This window comes from Hakea prostrata, chromosome 9, assembly GCF_041222555.1.
Source record: "Hakea prostrata isolate BN-2017 chromosome 9, UWA_Hpros_2, whole genome shotgun sequence".
Lineage (NCBI taxonomy): Eukaryota > Viridiplantae > Streptophyta > Magnoliopsida > Proteales > Proteaceae > Hakea > Hakea prostrata.
The window spans coordinates 9,475,286-9,490,643 of NC_142608.1; the positions used below are offsets into that span (position 1 = coordinate 9,475,286).

Sequence of the window (15,358 nt, forward strand, 5' to 3'; positions counted from 1 at the left end):
TTGTAACTCTATGCTTAGGTGTTCTCTGAGTTTGCTAGGACTGTTGTGATTGAGGTTTAATTGCATTCTAGTAAACTTTTACGTATTTACAGGTAATGACATACTTTCTGATTTATATGTAATGACATGCTATATACTGAATGATATATTTCTTATATTCTCCATTTTAATCATATGACTTGCTATAGCTGTATAAATCATTTTACTGTTGAAAGTATGTTGTATATGATGTTTCTATATACTTTATCACTTTATGATATTGAATGAATGGTTATGATATAATGTTGGATGTGGCGTAGTTGTGATGAAAGGGTATCCATTGCTTGAGATATCAGAAGGCTATAGTATGGGACACATGCTCACTGATGCCTTCAGCACTATCATGATTGTTGGATGACATACATAGGAAGTCTAGACTGCATGGCTAGAAACCCTTACATGCTACTACCCTTTCGTAGGGGAATTGATATCGGATGACCCGTGATAATGGTGATGTGACTATGTTTCATCCTATAACGGTAACCAGTCCGTGCGGAGACTTTGTGGTCCTGCATATGTTAAGGTTTGGGTTCATGGACATCCAAGGAATGGCCAGGGAGTCATGAGGGGTCATGAGAGCATCCGCCGCAACAATATGTGGATGACCATAGGGTTAGGGAATGGAGTCCAACAGCAGTAGCCAGTCCGTGAGGGTTTTCATTTCTAGGTCGAAAAGGATACGGAACCGAGTTGGTGTTATAGGGGAAGTATCTGGACTTCATGTAGTATGTTACTGTATAACCTTGTATTGGATTAGAAACCCCGACATGCATAAGTACTCATGCCAATAGTCGTGGTAAGAGAGTGTTGATTTAAACCCCAACCATGGTTGCCTGATGAGGACTGAACCCCTATACTTGGGATCCCAACAGATGTATCTAGTCCGTGAGGAATCAGAGTGATTAGATCTATCCAGAGGAGGGCTGGTGTTGTATCTTAAAGCATGTCAACTGTCTAAAGACTTACATAGTTAGATCTTAGTAGCATTCATATTATTGCATATCGTTCATTTCATATATGCATTGCTGGATATGTTGACATGTGTATGAGAAATGTATGATCCTTACCGGAGTTCGTCGAACTCATTCATTTCTTTGTATGTTATATTATACTGTACAAATGGTAGCACGTTGGAAACCAGAGATATACCGCGTGAGGTTTTAGGCAAAACCAGTCATTCCATTGTGTTTATTGGTATCAAATTAAGGTAGACACCAAGTTTTAGCCAAAATAAACAAAAATACCCCTGAAATAGGGGGCAAAATTTGCTGATATTTGGGCAAAATCTCGCCAAAATATAGATGAGTTTCGCCATTTCGGTAGAGAACTGAAAATATTTGGCGAATCGCACTTGGTTCCATCCAGGGAAAGAAATTTCGCCCCCATATAGAAATTTTCACTCCTAATTTTTTTGAGTATTTTTACTCAACAATTTTGGTAAATTCGATGCCTATCCTAATCTGATTTAAATATGAGGTAAATTTGAATTATTTTCTAAAAATTATTCCATTTAAATTCTCTTACCTATTCACATTTAATATGTTACTTTATGAGGCTTACATCATTAGGACATAATTGGAACGATTATCAAATCACTCTGAAGATTCTTTTATAAGATTCATTAATAATTTAAATTGTTTCCATAAATTATTTCATGTATACACTCTTCCCTAATCACACATGTTGACGTTGATAATTTAAATTATTTCTTAATAAATATTTCCATTTAAATCTCCTGCCTAGCCACATTTAACGTGTTACCTTCTAAGGCCTAAATCATTAGGACATAGTTGGAATGATTAACCAACGATTCTATTACAAAATCTCTTCATAATTTAAATTGTTTCCATAAAATATTTCATGTATATATTCTTCCCTAACCACATTTGGCATGTTGACTTTTGAGGACTAGATCACTAGAATATAGTTGGTAAGATTGCTCATTAATCTTGAAGATTTTGCTATAAAAAGTTTTCCTATTTATAAGTTATTCTATGTAGATTCTCCTCCTAATTATATTTAGCACATTAACTTTTGAGTCTTGAATCATTGTGATAAAATTGGTAAGATTGTGATAGACTCGCGAGAGAAATCGCCTAAAAAGTGCAAGAAATAGTATAAAAATCACACAATTTTTTTTAAAAAAAATGGATTTTTCCGAAATATCGCCAAATATCGCGATAATCGGCGATATCTGGTAAATATCGTTTTGCCCCATTGTTTCATTTCGCCAGGGGGCGAATCGCCGATATTTTGGCGAAATTCGCCGAAATTTCTTTCCATGGTTCCATCACTAAGAAAGTAAAGGGACGAAAATGCCCCTCTTAAACCGCCTATAAGCTAGAGACACATCCTGGTACCACACGTGTGATTTTTCTCACCCTATTTTCGAGGGAAATTGGTTCCTTGTTTTCCTGATGGGAAAAACTCTAACCTCAAGTTCCGAGGAAAATACAACTGTCACCGGAGAATATATAGGAAAGCAGCAAATCTTCCCCCAGTACAGGTAGAAGCTATTAATCTTCATCTGTCTGTATTTTCCGTTAGATCATGCAATCTCAATCCATTAGAGAAGCTTCAGATCCCAAATCCATCGAAGACGTCTTTGCTTCTACTGTCAATTTAGAAGAAATCCATTTGGAGGAAGGCTATAAAGAAGGGTTTAATGATGGTTTGGTCTTAGGAAAGCAAGAAGGACGAGAGGTTGGCCTTAAACTTGGCTTCGAAGTAGGCGAGGAAATAGGGTTTTATCGGGGTTGCGTTGATGTCTGGAACTCTGCAATTCAACTTGATCCCAATCGCTTCACTCCTCATGTTCAGAAGAACATCAAGCAGATTGAGGAATTGATTAAGCTATACCCGATTCTGGATCCCGAGAACGAGCGTATTCAAGAAATTATGGATTCATTAAGGGCCAAATTTAAGGCTGTTTCGGCTTCCATGTCGAGTTCGAGTTCGAGTTCGAGTTCGTTGTCGTCGTCAATGAAATTGGAGTACAAAGGCATACCAAAATCTTCCGGAATCAACGATTTGGAGTTTTGAAGTGGATAACAATTTCTTGGCATCTTTACTTATTAGGGTTCGTTGTTTTGCTTATATTTATTTTGGTAATTTGTAATGCTTTCTTTAGTTTTGAAAAAAATGCAAGATTAGTGAATTTGATTAGAGTTATGAAATGTTTGTATCCGTGCTTTTCGAAATTCGTCCTAATGGATTAAGATTTTTACCGGAAGAGATGTTTGATCTTATGTTTTTGCGAATGGTGCTGCTAGATCTTGCCTCCTTTTGGACATGGAAGGAATAAACTGGATAACAATGTTATGTTGCTTTGGAAAGGATTGGACCAGTTAACTGCATATCAAGAACCTCATATTTATGAATAGAAATTAAGGTCTTCAATCGTCATGGTTATTTTGTTATTGAAGATTCTAAAAGAGAACCAATGGCATGTTGGAAAATCTACATTTAGCATCAAGTCTGTTTGTTCTTGGCTCTTTCGGGTTTTTATGTTATAACTGTTATTATTAATAATTTTTTCCCGTCTCTTTTGGTGAAATGAAAATATGTGGCTGAGAGTCTTCAATCATCACACTATTGGATAAGCTTATCTACCATGTACCATTCTTGGGATATGACGGATATCTTGGAATTTTGGTGCCACAAACAACAAACCAGCTTGTCTAATTCGGGTGATAACCTTTATAGCTCTTCTCTAGGACCATGCCTTCCCAATATTCAGAGCCCTTCTTTTTTCCAGGGACACTACAATCTTGATAAATACTTCAATTTATCTGAATTTCCAGAACTTATGAGTGAATTTCGATTTTGCAGGGTAGCCAGGACATGTTTTTTCTCTTTGTTTTGAACTTGAATACTCCATGTTAACTGACGACTTCTGCTGATTTCTTAAAAGTAATAGCATTTCTTGTGTTCTGAACAATTTGAATAGATTTTTTTGGATCTTCACAATTTGAATTGGCCTAATGGATCAACTGCATGAGATCAAGTTTTAATTCTCTGTCCATGTGACAGCTGTCACGGCTCAGTATTTTCATCTTCATTTTAAGACCAGCTGGGTGGATATCTTAGACCATCTCTTTGGATCCCCTTGGGGTTCGCAAATATTTTGTCTTCCATTTTCACAAGTTTCTGTTTTTAAAATGCAGATTGCCATAATAGTTAAATGTTTGGTAGGATAGGTGGTCACTGGAGAAAAACACTTGCACCAAAATTCTTCTTTAAATCTTTTTATTTTACTCTGATCATCTGTGCAGTTTGCAGGCAGAAGAAAAATGCTGAAGTTGATGCTTGCTTGTTGCAAGGTTTACATATCTGAAAGCCGAAATAAAACAGCACTGGATTCAATTGAAAGAGCTGCCAAGTTATTCCCAGAAGTTTCTGTGATCAACAAGTTCCACGATGAAGCTTACAACCGTGTTGGTTACACTCTTGTCGCCAAAGTAGATCCCCACCTGCCATTGGACTTTTGTTCATTGAGAGCACCTGTTGTTTCCATGGTCAAAGCAGCTTTTGAAGCCATTGATCTTGAATCACACTTTGGAAGTCATCCTCGACTTGGAGTTGTTGACCACATATGTTTCCACCCTTTGGCTCAGACTTCCTTGGACCATGTGGCTCAGCTTGCAAAGGTTGTAGCGGCTGACATTGGCTCCAATCTACAAGGTTTGTGCTTTATTTCCTCAAGGAATTATAGATGCAACTTAGATACAACTAATGGCTGAAAAATAGTTCCTAATGCATCAGAATGTTGCCCTCCGTTTTAGCAAATTGTGCATCACTTCATGTCTATATGATTATCAAATTTTACTTAATAAAATGATCTACTGGACCATGTACAATGGTCCTTTCTGCAATCATCTAGTTATGCTTTACTACAGTTTTCCAACCAATGTACCAACCTTCTGGATGGGCATCCTCAAATATTATCAAAAAGTATGAACTGTGATAGGTGTTATACTTTTGGGAAATCTCTCTCTCTCTCTCTCTCTCTCTCTCTCTCTCTCTCTCTCTCTCTCTCTCTCTCTCTCTCTCTCTCTCTCTCTCTCTCTCTCTCTCTCTCTCTCTCTCTCTATATATATATATATATATATATATATATATATATATATATATATAGTCTTTGTGTGTATCAAACATATTTGGACACTTGATTCCATGTGTTCCTTTTTATCTGTTGATTGGTTTCTTTTTTGTGTCCTTCTGTTGTTATTTTTCTTTTTTTTTTTTTTTTTGGGGGAGGAGGGGGGGGGGGTGTTTGGGTTTCGGTTGAGTGTTGTTTAGATCACTTGATCTATTTCTTCTTTGATTCTTCTGTCCTCCCCTGCCTGCTTTATTGGATAAGTCCTTATTTGGTCATCCAATAATGCTTTTCATTTTGACTTTAGATCAATGAGAGATTTATATTCACCTTCGCTGGGTAGTGAGAGCATACTCAAATGGTGGTGTATTTAGTGTACTATTTAATCAAGAGGCAGTGGGCCATCCCTTGTGTGCTGCAGATGGTTTCCTTTCTTGCTGCTTCTAATATTGAGCACTGCTCTTATTTTTCAACATTGCAAAATTTAGCTAAAGTACTCAAGAGTAATCTAGACTTCTAAGAAAGAATTATTTATGTTTGTATAGTTGCCTGAGAAGATTTCAGGCCAAACAACTCCCATATCATATATTTTATTGAAAAACATACAGTAACGCATATTTGTTTCCTTGTTTCTTTGCTAATTATCGTTAACATAATTGTTTTGCAGTACCAACATTTTTATATGGAGCAGCCCACAAAGAAGGGAGAAAGCTTGATTTAATCAGAAGAGAACTAGGTTATTTCAAACCCAACTCTGAGGAGAACCAATGGGCAGGACCACTTTTATGTGGGTCTCTTCCATTGAATCCCGATGAGGGTCCTTCACAAGCAGCTACAGGCAAAGGTGTTGTTGTAGTTGGTGCAACCGGATGGGTGGCTAATTACAATGTCCCTGTCTTCTCCTCTGACATTAGTGCTGTCCGCAGAATCGCCAAACAGGTCAGTGCACGAGGTGGAGGGTTACAATCTGTGCAGGCTATGGCACTTGCGCATGGTGTTGACGTGATTGAGGTTGCTTGTAACTTGTTGGAACCAGATACGGTGGGAGCTGATGAAGTTCAACTTGAAGTTGAGCGGCTTGCTAGGGAAGAAGGAATTGTTGTAGGAAAGGGCTATTTTACTGATTTTTCTCAGGAAAAGATAGTTGAAAATTACTTGAAATTAGGTTAACTATGGCTGTGAAAATAAGACGATCAGGAAAAACCAATGTGCTAAACTATCTTTGTACGGTTGATTGTCCTGGAGTAGGAAACCCCTTTTTGTTTGTTCATTCGTATCATTTGATGCCTAATACCCCCACGTAATGGAATGTCAATCCACCACTGCTTCTGACTAGTACTCCGTTTTAGGGCATATACCTTACATATTTGGAAGGCATCAATCCAGGTTTTCCCTTGCATATTCTGGTTTATAATCTGAAGTAAATAAAAGTGTGTTTGAACTAAATAACGCATCCAAATGGAGTGCTTGTGATAGTGATCTTTGTTCGTTTCAGAGCACGGAGGAGGGTAGAGGGGTTAAGGGGTTAATAGACAAGCAACGGCTTGCAGCTGAGTTACTGTAATTGCCAATTAGCCATTTGCCTATTGATTCCTGAAGATCCTAGAATTTAACAGGTTTTTTGTTCTTTTTTCTTTGTGTTTCAATGCATTGAAAATTTCATTTCTGGTTTTATAGTGCCAGTCTGAGTTGGCATCAAAAGAAGAAAAGTGAACTCTTCCTGGCAAATCATCCTAAAAGGGAAGAGAAAAGGGAGTAGAAATTGCTTTGGTACTGCACATTTACTGTATATGGTGGAGATGGAAACAAGGCCAGAGCTCGGTGATGTATGATGGTGTCTCTCTCTGTTTTGTGCCTACTATATATGAACCCTTCAATCTCAGGGGATTGGCAATCTCAACTGACCGATTTTCCACTCTAGAGTACCGACACATATCTATATGCTAATCTTAACTGTGATATGAACCAGTACTGAATGGATCTCTCTTACATTAGCATAAACAGAATGATTACAACTTTGGTATCCCATTCTGATACTTAAAATCAATCATTTACATTGCATTCATTTTAATGTACAGTTAGGTTGGTTTGTTTTACCCCAAATGAACACCCTTTCTCTTCTGCCAGTAACTTTTGCAACAGCCCTTGCAACCTCTCACCACCTGGACCAGGTCTAAAAACTGAGTCATTGCCTCTTTGAGAACAAGGATTGGCCCCACCATCTGAGCTCCCAACGCACCAAGCGCCGCGAGCAAACTGACCCTCAGGCCGACTAAGAAGTTCCCGATCAATCTTGTCCAAGACTGGGTCATCCTTTGCAAATTTCCTAGCAAATGCAGCCCCACTTCTCACCATGTTGTTGAAATCCTTCAAAGTTAAGTAGCGAGGATGCTGCTTTGGAGGATTATCCCAAGCTATGTAGTGAAGATCATGACTCACAGCAGTGTTCTGAAATTGTTCAGTGTTGCAGATTACAGTGTGGAAGTAGCTTTCGGGGGAGGAGATGAAATTTGTGAAATACATTAGGACAGTCCGGGGAAAGTTGTCCCATCCCCATATGCAAAATTCAAGAAAAGAACGTGTAAGCATAACCCATGCTGAACCTGGAAATGGAATGAACTCTTTTAATCTACATGGAGAAAATATAGAACACTATAAACTCCATCTGGTTGCAAGGGAAAATTGAAGGGAGTAAAGAAAATCTTCAAACTGAAAAAGGAAAATTTTATGCTATCACTAAAAAACTCTAAATCATTCCTATTTAATTTTAGATTTCACTTCTCATCTAAACCCCATAAACTTGATAATTCTAAAGTTAAACTTACACCTGAAAATGTTTGTTACTAGGTATTAAGCAACTTAATTATGTTTTGTAATCCTGTTTGGTAATGAGTACTAACAAAAAAAAAAGGCATTGTAGGTTTGAAAATTTTCAGTTCTATTCCCTTCATTGCAAACAAAAGTAACCCATCTGACATTTGCTAAATGATTTTTTATGGACAGTTATATTTCGATTCTAGGTACCATAGCACTCAGTATTACTCAGACGGACCAGTTGATTAGCATACTCTGAGCTGTGAGTTATTCACGGTTATTAGTTATAATCTGACTGGAGAACATCAATGCACTTATATGACAATTCTACTTAACTTATTCTGTTTATCAATTAAGATCACAAATAGACTAATCAAGAAATGCATTAACTGCACAACCCAGAAATGTAGGTTCCACTCTGAGAGTTAGAGACTTAGATCTATGTCCAAGCATGCAAGGAACCCAGAAAACCGAATGGGGCTTTTATTATAACTAATTTATAATTCCAACTAAGAGGGAAAAGCATCAAGATAGATACTACTCATGACTCAAAACAATCCCAAGCTGCCCAATTCACAATTAAAATTGTAACGATATTAAATATGTATGGTGAGAATTAGATCCACCAGCATAGATATGCTAATGAGAATGAAGAGTGAGTAAAGTCAGAGTTGTTTGTATGCAAGTAGATAAAGATATGGACTTCAAAGACCCATTTGGTTCATGTCAATTTATCACATTATTGAAAGATAAACAAGGGAAAAATGATATGATATGATAATATAAAAATATAATTCACCTGTAAATAACTTAAACGATGTTGGAACTGATCGGCGTTGGCTAGTCCAGAAAACATCGAACTTCTTTGATAAGTAAAGACCTGGATCAACAATTACTGGCTTTACTCTGTGGTTCCTGCACAGGTTCATAAGATTGCTATGTATGGTGTACTTGACAGTAAAGTTGACAAGGTGGAATTTTTTCAGAACGGATTTTTTTCAATCCATGTATACTTACCGTTTCCATCCGACTATATCTGTATGTTCTATGAAGTTGAGATCCCTTGAAAGATTAGAGAAAGCATGAAGTAGATCTGCACAAAATAAGAAAACATTTCTCATATAAAAGCATAATAGACAAATAATTCACCCTTCCAATGATTATAAATTAGCTCAGAAGTATATAGTAAGGAATCAATAGAATGACCACTATGAACTAAGGACTTTGATGGAATATATGCTGACATAATCCACATTGAAGGAATTAGAAGAGCTAGGAACAGACCTAAGATGACCTTAAGAGAAGTGCTGAGAAAGGATATGCATAGCTTAGGCCTTATATCTAGTTTGGCCTTAAACAAAGCTGACTGGAAGGCAAAATCCATGTAGTCGACCTATTTAGTTGGGATGAGGCTTGTTGTTGTTGTATGATGACTTAAGAATGAATATTTCCAGTAAGCAAATAACCAACAGTAAGGGAAAGTTCCAACAAAAGTATGGAAGAATTAGAGAAAATTAAACAAAAGTACAAAAACATCATACCGGATACAATCCATCGCAGTCACATCATGGAGAGAGAATGCTACTTGTACAAGAATAAAGTCTAGAGAAGATTCAGGACCTCAATGAGTGATTGACGGGCCCCTAGCATCTCAGGTGTAGACTCACAGGAATAGGAGACACAGGAGAATCATCTACACCTGAGCACTCTAACAACAAAGAGTCCATGTGGCATATGGTGGTTGGGGGGCAGCAACACCCATGCACATAGGAGGAGGCCTGACTTGGGAAAGGGAATGTTGGGACACGTGGAGGACAAGGATTGGGGAAAATAGTGACTTTGTTAAAGGAGGGACTGTTTATTAAGAGTGGCAGGAAAGAGAAAGGACAGAAGAACTTTTTAGGGATTCTCAAGAAGGTCTTGCAGGTGGGAGACAAAGTCTCTCGGGTAGGCAGTAGGGAGAATGTTTCCTGTGCTTGAACTGTAATGATTGTATCAATTTTCTTTGTTCTGCTGAGACTATTGTTCTGTGTTGGTGTGTGCTGTGTGGATTGAAACTAAGTTGTGTGGAGTGAGCTACTGTGTGAGTGGTCTCTGTCAAGCCTGGATTAGAAAGCTTAACAGGGAATCAGGGATACATAATCCAAAGATATAGAGCAAAAAGGTAATCCAGATGCTACCAGGCATAATCATTCCTAATGCCTCAAAACTGACTAAATGGAAATCGATAGTCCCTTAATTCAAGACATTCAAAAGAATATCCTCCTACAGATAGGTCATTTCAGAACCAGTATGTTCTTGACAAGAGGTTATTTCTTAGATATGATAAAACTTAATTAAATATAACTGAACCCCAAAAAAAAAAAGATAAAACTTAATTCAATATAATACTAGTGCAAATTGATTTGCCTTGAGGCCCTTGACTCAGATTTCAATAAAATATTATTTCCACTCAAATCCCCCATCCAAACAACCCCCCCCCCCCCAAAAAAATAAATTAAAAGGTGTATTGGTGGAAAATGTCAATAAATGGTGCATATTGAGGATACTCTGTTTGTTAAAGATATATTAAACAATTAAACACTTGAACTTCTAATTACTTCCAATAAATTAGCCCAACATATCTTGCTACCTCATCCACACATTATTATAAAATTTGAACCCAAATATATCATGGCAAACCCAAACCCAATTGAGAACAAGATTGTTCTTAATGTCAGTTAGTCTTTTGGGATCGTTGTGTGGTTTGTGTGATTACACTTTTGTCAAAAAAAAAACAGTGAAAGCAATAAAGGCATCCTAGTAGGTCCCACAGCATAGTATATGACCACTTCCCACCACCACCTGGTACCCCCAGTTCCCCACCCCAGTCTTTCAATGAGAAGAAACTTCATCAGGTTGAAAGAAAAAATCCAGTTGATTGATTAGTCACTAAACAATTTTTCACTGCTTCCAAAGCATGTTTACATATCCCAGCTGTTTTAGGGTAGGTAAAATAGGTAACGACCTCCTATTGTTTTGAGAAAATGACCATTTGAAGAAACATGTGATGATCAAAGTGCACTCTGTAGATGACTACCCAAAAAAAGGGGTGCAACCCAGCCCCACGACTGCTGGCAGTTCAATGTGTTGAATGATGCTCTATAAAACCTAAGATGGACAACTGGATAGGACATGCTCAATGCTGGATCCAGTCCATATGAAACATTGCTAAACCTCACCCTGTGAAACATGCAAGGGCCTTATTATTTTACCAGGCAATTGGGCCTCCACCATAAACCTGGATCCACACCTGAGCCATTACTAGTTATACAAGAACCAACCAATAGGATGCATGCAAGGGTAAAGTCCCCATCCAATCTGCTCCACAATCTAAAGACAAATTTTTATCTATCTGTTGTTTGCCAACTTGAAGAAGAATATTAGCACAAATCAAAAGAAAGGCAAAGACGAATAATAACATAAAATGATTCTCCTTATTCTGCTGATGTATCAAACTCATCAACAATTAACAGCATCTTAGATATCAATGGATGCATCTAGTGCCAATCTCCAGTACAGATTAACAAATTAGAACAAAGAACATAATACTGACCAAGTCCACCCTCAAAAGTTCCAGGGACTGCAGCTAACCCTTACTATTGGGAGAAGTATTAAGAGTTGGGTCCATTACAATTCCATGAAATGGAACCAATACAATGTTGGGCAATTGTGATCTACAATTGCCTTCAAATCAAATTCAAATTCACTCAAATTTCTTTCAAAATCATGGCAGAAAAAGCTCTATCTGAAATGATTTCTCACATTATATATACACACTATGAAGCAGAATTGCTCATCACTCATAAGTAGGGTGGACTGCCAGGACAGTATACCCACAACTTTAAAAACTTATCCTTTGTAACTGCATCTGAAAAATCAAATCTATTTTTTTAATTGAAAGCAAGCAAAAGAATAATTCTTATCAATTGTAGAGCTCCATCAACCTATCAGTTTAGATTGAATTCTTTAAAAATCAGAGATCTAAAACCAGATGAACACAGCTAACTTTTATTGGTACCAACCAAGAATAAAGAAAGAACTGCAGGGTTTGATGATCAGATCTAAGGAAGAGATTGGGGATAAATCTATTAATTTGCAGAACTTCAAATTTGTAGTTCAGATATAAGAAGCAGCAGGAAATAGTTAGCATTCAAAAACTGGTATCCAATATAAAAAGAAAAAATCTCAGACGAAATTAACGAGATAAGTAGAAAAACTAGAGGAAAATATCAGAATCAGAGAATACAAACAATGGAGCCTCAAAATTCTTAGAAAACTCAAGTGTATACACAAATCATGTTTAACTGATGGCAAATTCTATATTTAGTGAGGCCTTGGAAAATCCCTAACCAGACACAAATTGAACTCATCATGCCCACCCACTGAAACCAAGAAAAAAGATCTTCCTTGAGGACAAAGTTGGCTATTGAGAGGGGGGGGGGGGGGCAAGAACGGGCAGCTGCCACATGAAAACCTGAATAAATAGGAATATGATGCTGCTTATTTGATGAGGCTAACACTTCAAAGACAATTTACCAGTAAAGCTTTATAATCATCAATTCCTGAACATATGGTTGTCTCAATTTTCTTTCTACCAACTGCTTTTCCCAACCAACTGTCAGCAAACCAGATCCTATTGAACCACAACATAATACAGAGATGAACATCCTCCTTCGAATTCTCATATCTATTTAGGAGTCTGTAATTGAAAACCAGTCTTAGAAAACTTTCCAAATCCATCCGAAAGCTAATCAGAAATGGAAACTGATAAGCTTATTGCATCCCTCGATTCTCCATTTTTTATCTGCACAGATTATAATCTTCATCCTATGAGGTATGATCCACTACAAGGTTGTCGACCCAGCTGGTACAGTAAACCTATGCTTCAGAAATATTTCAAAAACAAGATGGTGGATGTTCCAAAGGAACAGTACCCTTCCTTTATTGGCTCATTGCCCACCAGCCCAAGGAAGAACTAAATTATCCAAGTGTTCACTTGAAGGTGGTGGACAAGTCCGAGTATTGACTGACCAAAACACAAGATAGGGGATACTGTCCTAAGAAAACATGCTTTCTTCTATTAAGTCATTCAAAAGACTAGGCGAAACGCCACTGAAGACCACCCGCTGTCCAGCCAAATAATTTCTCCAAATTTTAATAAGAGGATAATACCATATGCTATCCTCCTCTAGCAGAAGGACTAGATTATTCCCAAAACTAATCATATACGAACCTTGATGACTAGCCAGCCGAACCCAAATGCTAGGGATATATTAAGTTACATCGCTTATAGGAGATAGAAAGCAGCATTTAACAAAATAAAATGCCAAAATACACCTACTTTATATATGTGGGTTGTATTTGTCACTTAAGTGCTAAAGAATAAATGAAAGTACAAACAAAAGCAACCAACTTCAACAATTTCAGAGAAAAAAAAAGGTGCAAGAGGAAAGCTTATACGACCCAAAGCATTGTATTTTCCAATTAAGCCCAAACATAGAACCTCTCAATCTCAATCACAAAATAACAGATGACAATTAACTGAACATACCCAAAAAAAGTAACTACCAAATATAAAGAAGAAATACCGACCGTCTTGAGTGACCAGAGGATAATCGGAAGCACTGAGGTTTATAAACCAATCCCAATCTGCACTTTCCTTCAACAGAATAGCTACTGCTTGGAGGGTAGTCGCGATCATTGTAGGACCCTTGTAGGTAACCAAGTTGGATTTAGCCATTACACGCACATTCTCCATCTGGTGAAACATTGGGTCACTCTTAATCAAAGTTGCCAGATCTATCCTTTCACGGGGAGGAGCCTCAAGATCCAGATGCAAAATATATTGATTCCTGGGATGATACAGAGCCAACAAAGTCCTCCTCATCCTCTGAGCATCACCTTTTGTCCCAGAAATGAGATAAGCTATCCTTGGTGCTTCCATTCTCGACTGAACAGGTGGGTCCAAAGACCTTTTTAGATCCGATTCCACAAAGTAATCACTGTAATCCTCCAAGTGAGCAAGCGAAACAAAATCAAAAGAAAGTGGTTCTGCAGCATAAGGAGAGGAGAAAAGCCCAAACCCAGTAGCTAAAAACAGACTAACGGAAACGAGCAAGCTCGCCAGAAATGGAAGCTTCCACCTTCTATCACCGAACACCCTTACTGAGTGAGGATTGGCATTTCTCCTCATAGCTGTTCCAAGAATCGTTCCTTACGGTTCCACCTTCCAATAGATAGCCCTAATCTTATCAATGGACAGAGAAGCAAGGGACAGATGAATGAGAAATCCAAAAAGAAGCAAAAAGCTTCGGTAACAGCACCAAAGCCGCCTTTTCCGCGGAAAGAATAACATTTAAGCCAAAGTCCAATTTTTCTTGCAGGAGTTAAACATAAGTTTTGACTAAAACCCATTCACTGAAAAAAACATCACTAACTAAAAAATATTCACACGGGAAAACAAAACTTGGGAACTCCTCGAAGATAACGTAAGAACCAATGGAAGAAACGAAGCTTGGACGATGATATCAAATAAACCAACTCTAGACCAGAAGAACGCTTGGACTGTAAGGTTTCAGAATCAGATTGACTTGGAAGAAAGCCAAAGCAGTTAGATGGAATGAAAAAGGAAAAACTTTAACAGAAGTACAGACCAAAGAAGAAAGTTAAACAGATAACGAAATGGATGGAACCAAAGAATGCATACACGATTAACTTTCAAAAGTGAAGGAGAGCAAAAAAAAAAAAAAAAGAGGATCTCAGATGTTGTTGTTGAGAGATAGAATAGAACGATCTTGTAGGTTGTAGCTGTTGTTGTTGTTGTTGTTCTTTCAGATCTCAGACCTTATGGTGAGATTGGTTCAGAAGAAAGAAAAGCTGGGATCCATGAAAAGAGTAGCTTTCAAATTAAAGCCGGGAGGGGAAAATATATTAAAAAGGTGAATCAAATAGATAATCAAATCTTTTCACTTTCAATTTCTGTTGGTTAGGGTGGTGGGGTAGGAAATAAGTATTCTAAAAAGCAATTCCAGTGCTTTATTTAGTGTATTAATAATTGTATTTTAGAAAATACTTAGAGAAATAATATTAAACAAAATCTATCGTTTTCTCTGCAAGAGTCTTCCGTGTCCACCGGTGAAGACTCGTTTTCAATCCTAATGTGATAATATTGTCAAGACGTACCGGTTCGATGCCGTTCCGAACATATTACTAGCAATTCTAGGAGGTAGAGGGACTATATCATGTCCATTTCTGCTTGTAAATGTGTTACATGCGTCCCAACATCACATCAAATTGTTTAAATTTATTTATTAGTCACGTTAATCAAATTAATGGTTTATTTCTAACAAAGAAATGATCTGAATA

The 15,358-nt window shown here is 37.4% G+C and overlaps 2 protein-coding genes across 3 annotated transcripts; one reads left to right on the plus strand and one right to left on the minus strand.

Moving 5' to 3' along the window:
* The first annotated feature begins 2,417 nt into the window (after positions 1-2,417).
* LOC149004548 (folic acid binding / transferase) lies at positions 2,418-6,508 on the plus strand. Of its 2 annotated transcripts, none has more exons than XM_089169320.1 (3): positions 2,418-3,011; positions 4,325-4,722; positions 5,805-6,508. In XM_089169320.1, exons 1-3 carry the CDS (start codon positions 2,590-2,592, stop codon positions 6,305-6,307), a joined length of 1,323 nt encoding a protein of 440 aa, XP_089025446.1. In that variant the 5' UTR covers positions 2,418-2,589; the 3' UTR covers positions 6,308-6,508. The 2 variants fall into 2 exon arrangements, with proteins under 2 accessions (XP_089025446.1, XP_089025445.1); XM_089169319.1 differs by lacking the exon at positions 2,418-3,011 and adding an exon at positions 3,026-3,118 and having other exon boundaries at positions 4,314-4,722; positions 5,805-6,503.
* A 443-nt stretch (positions 6,509-6,951) lies between these two features.
* LOC149004549 (beta-glucuronosyltransferase GlcAT14B-like) lies at positions 6,952-14,940 on the minus strand. The gene is made up of 4 exons (XM_089167820.1): positions 13,586-14,940; positions 8,969-9,044; positions 8,751-8,866; positions 6,952-7,740 (listed from the first exon to the last, which is right to left on the minus strand). Exons 1-4 carry the CDS (start codon positions 14,184-14,186, stop codon positions 7,205-7,207), a joined length of 1,329 nt encoding a protein of 442 aa, XP_089023946.1. The 5' UTR covers positions 14,187-14,940; the 3' UTR covers positions 6,952-7,204.
* Positions 14,941-15,358: the final 418 nt, after the last annotated feature.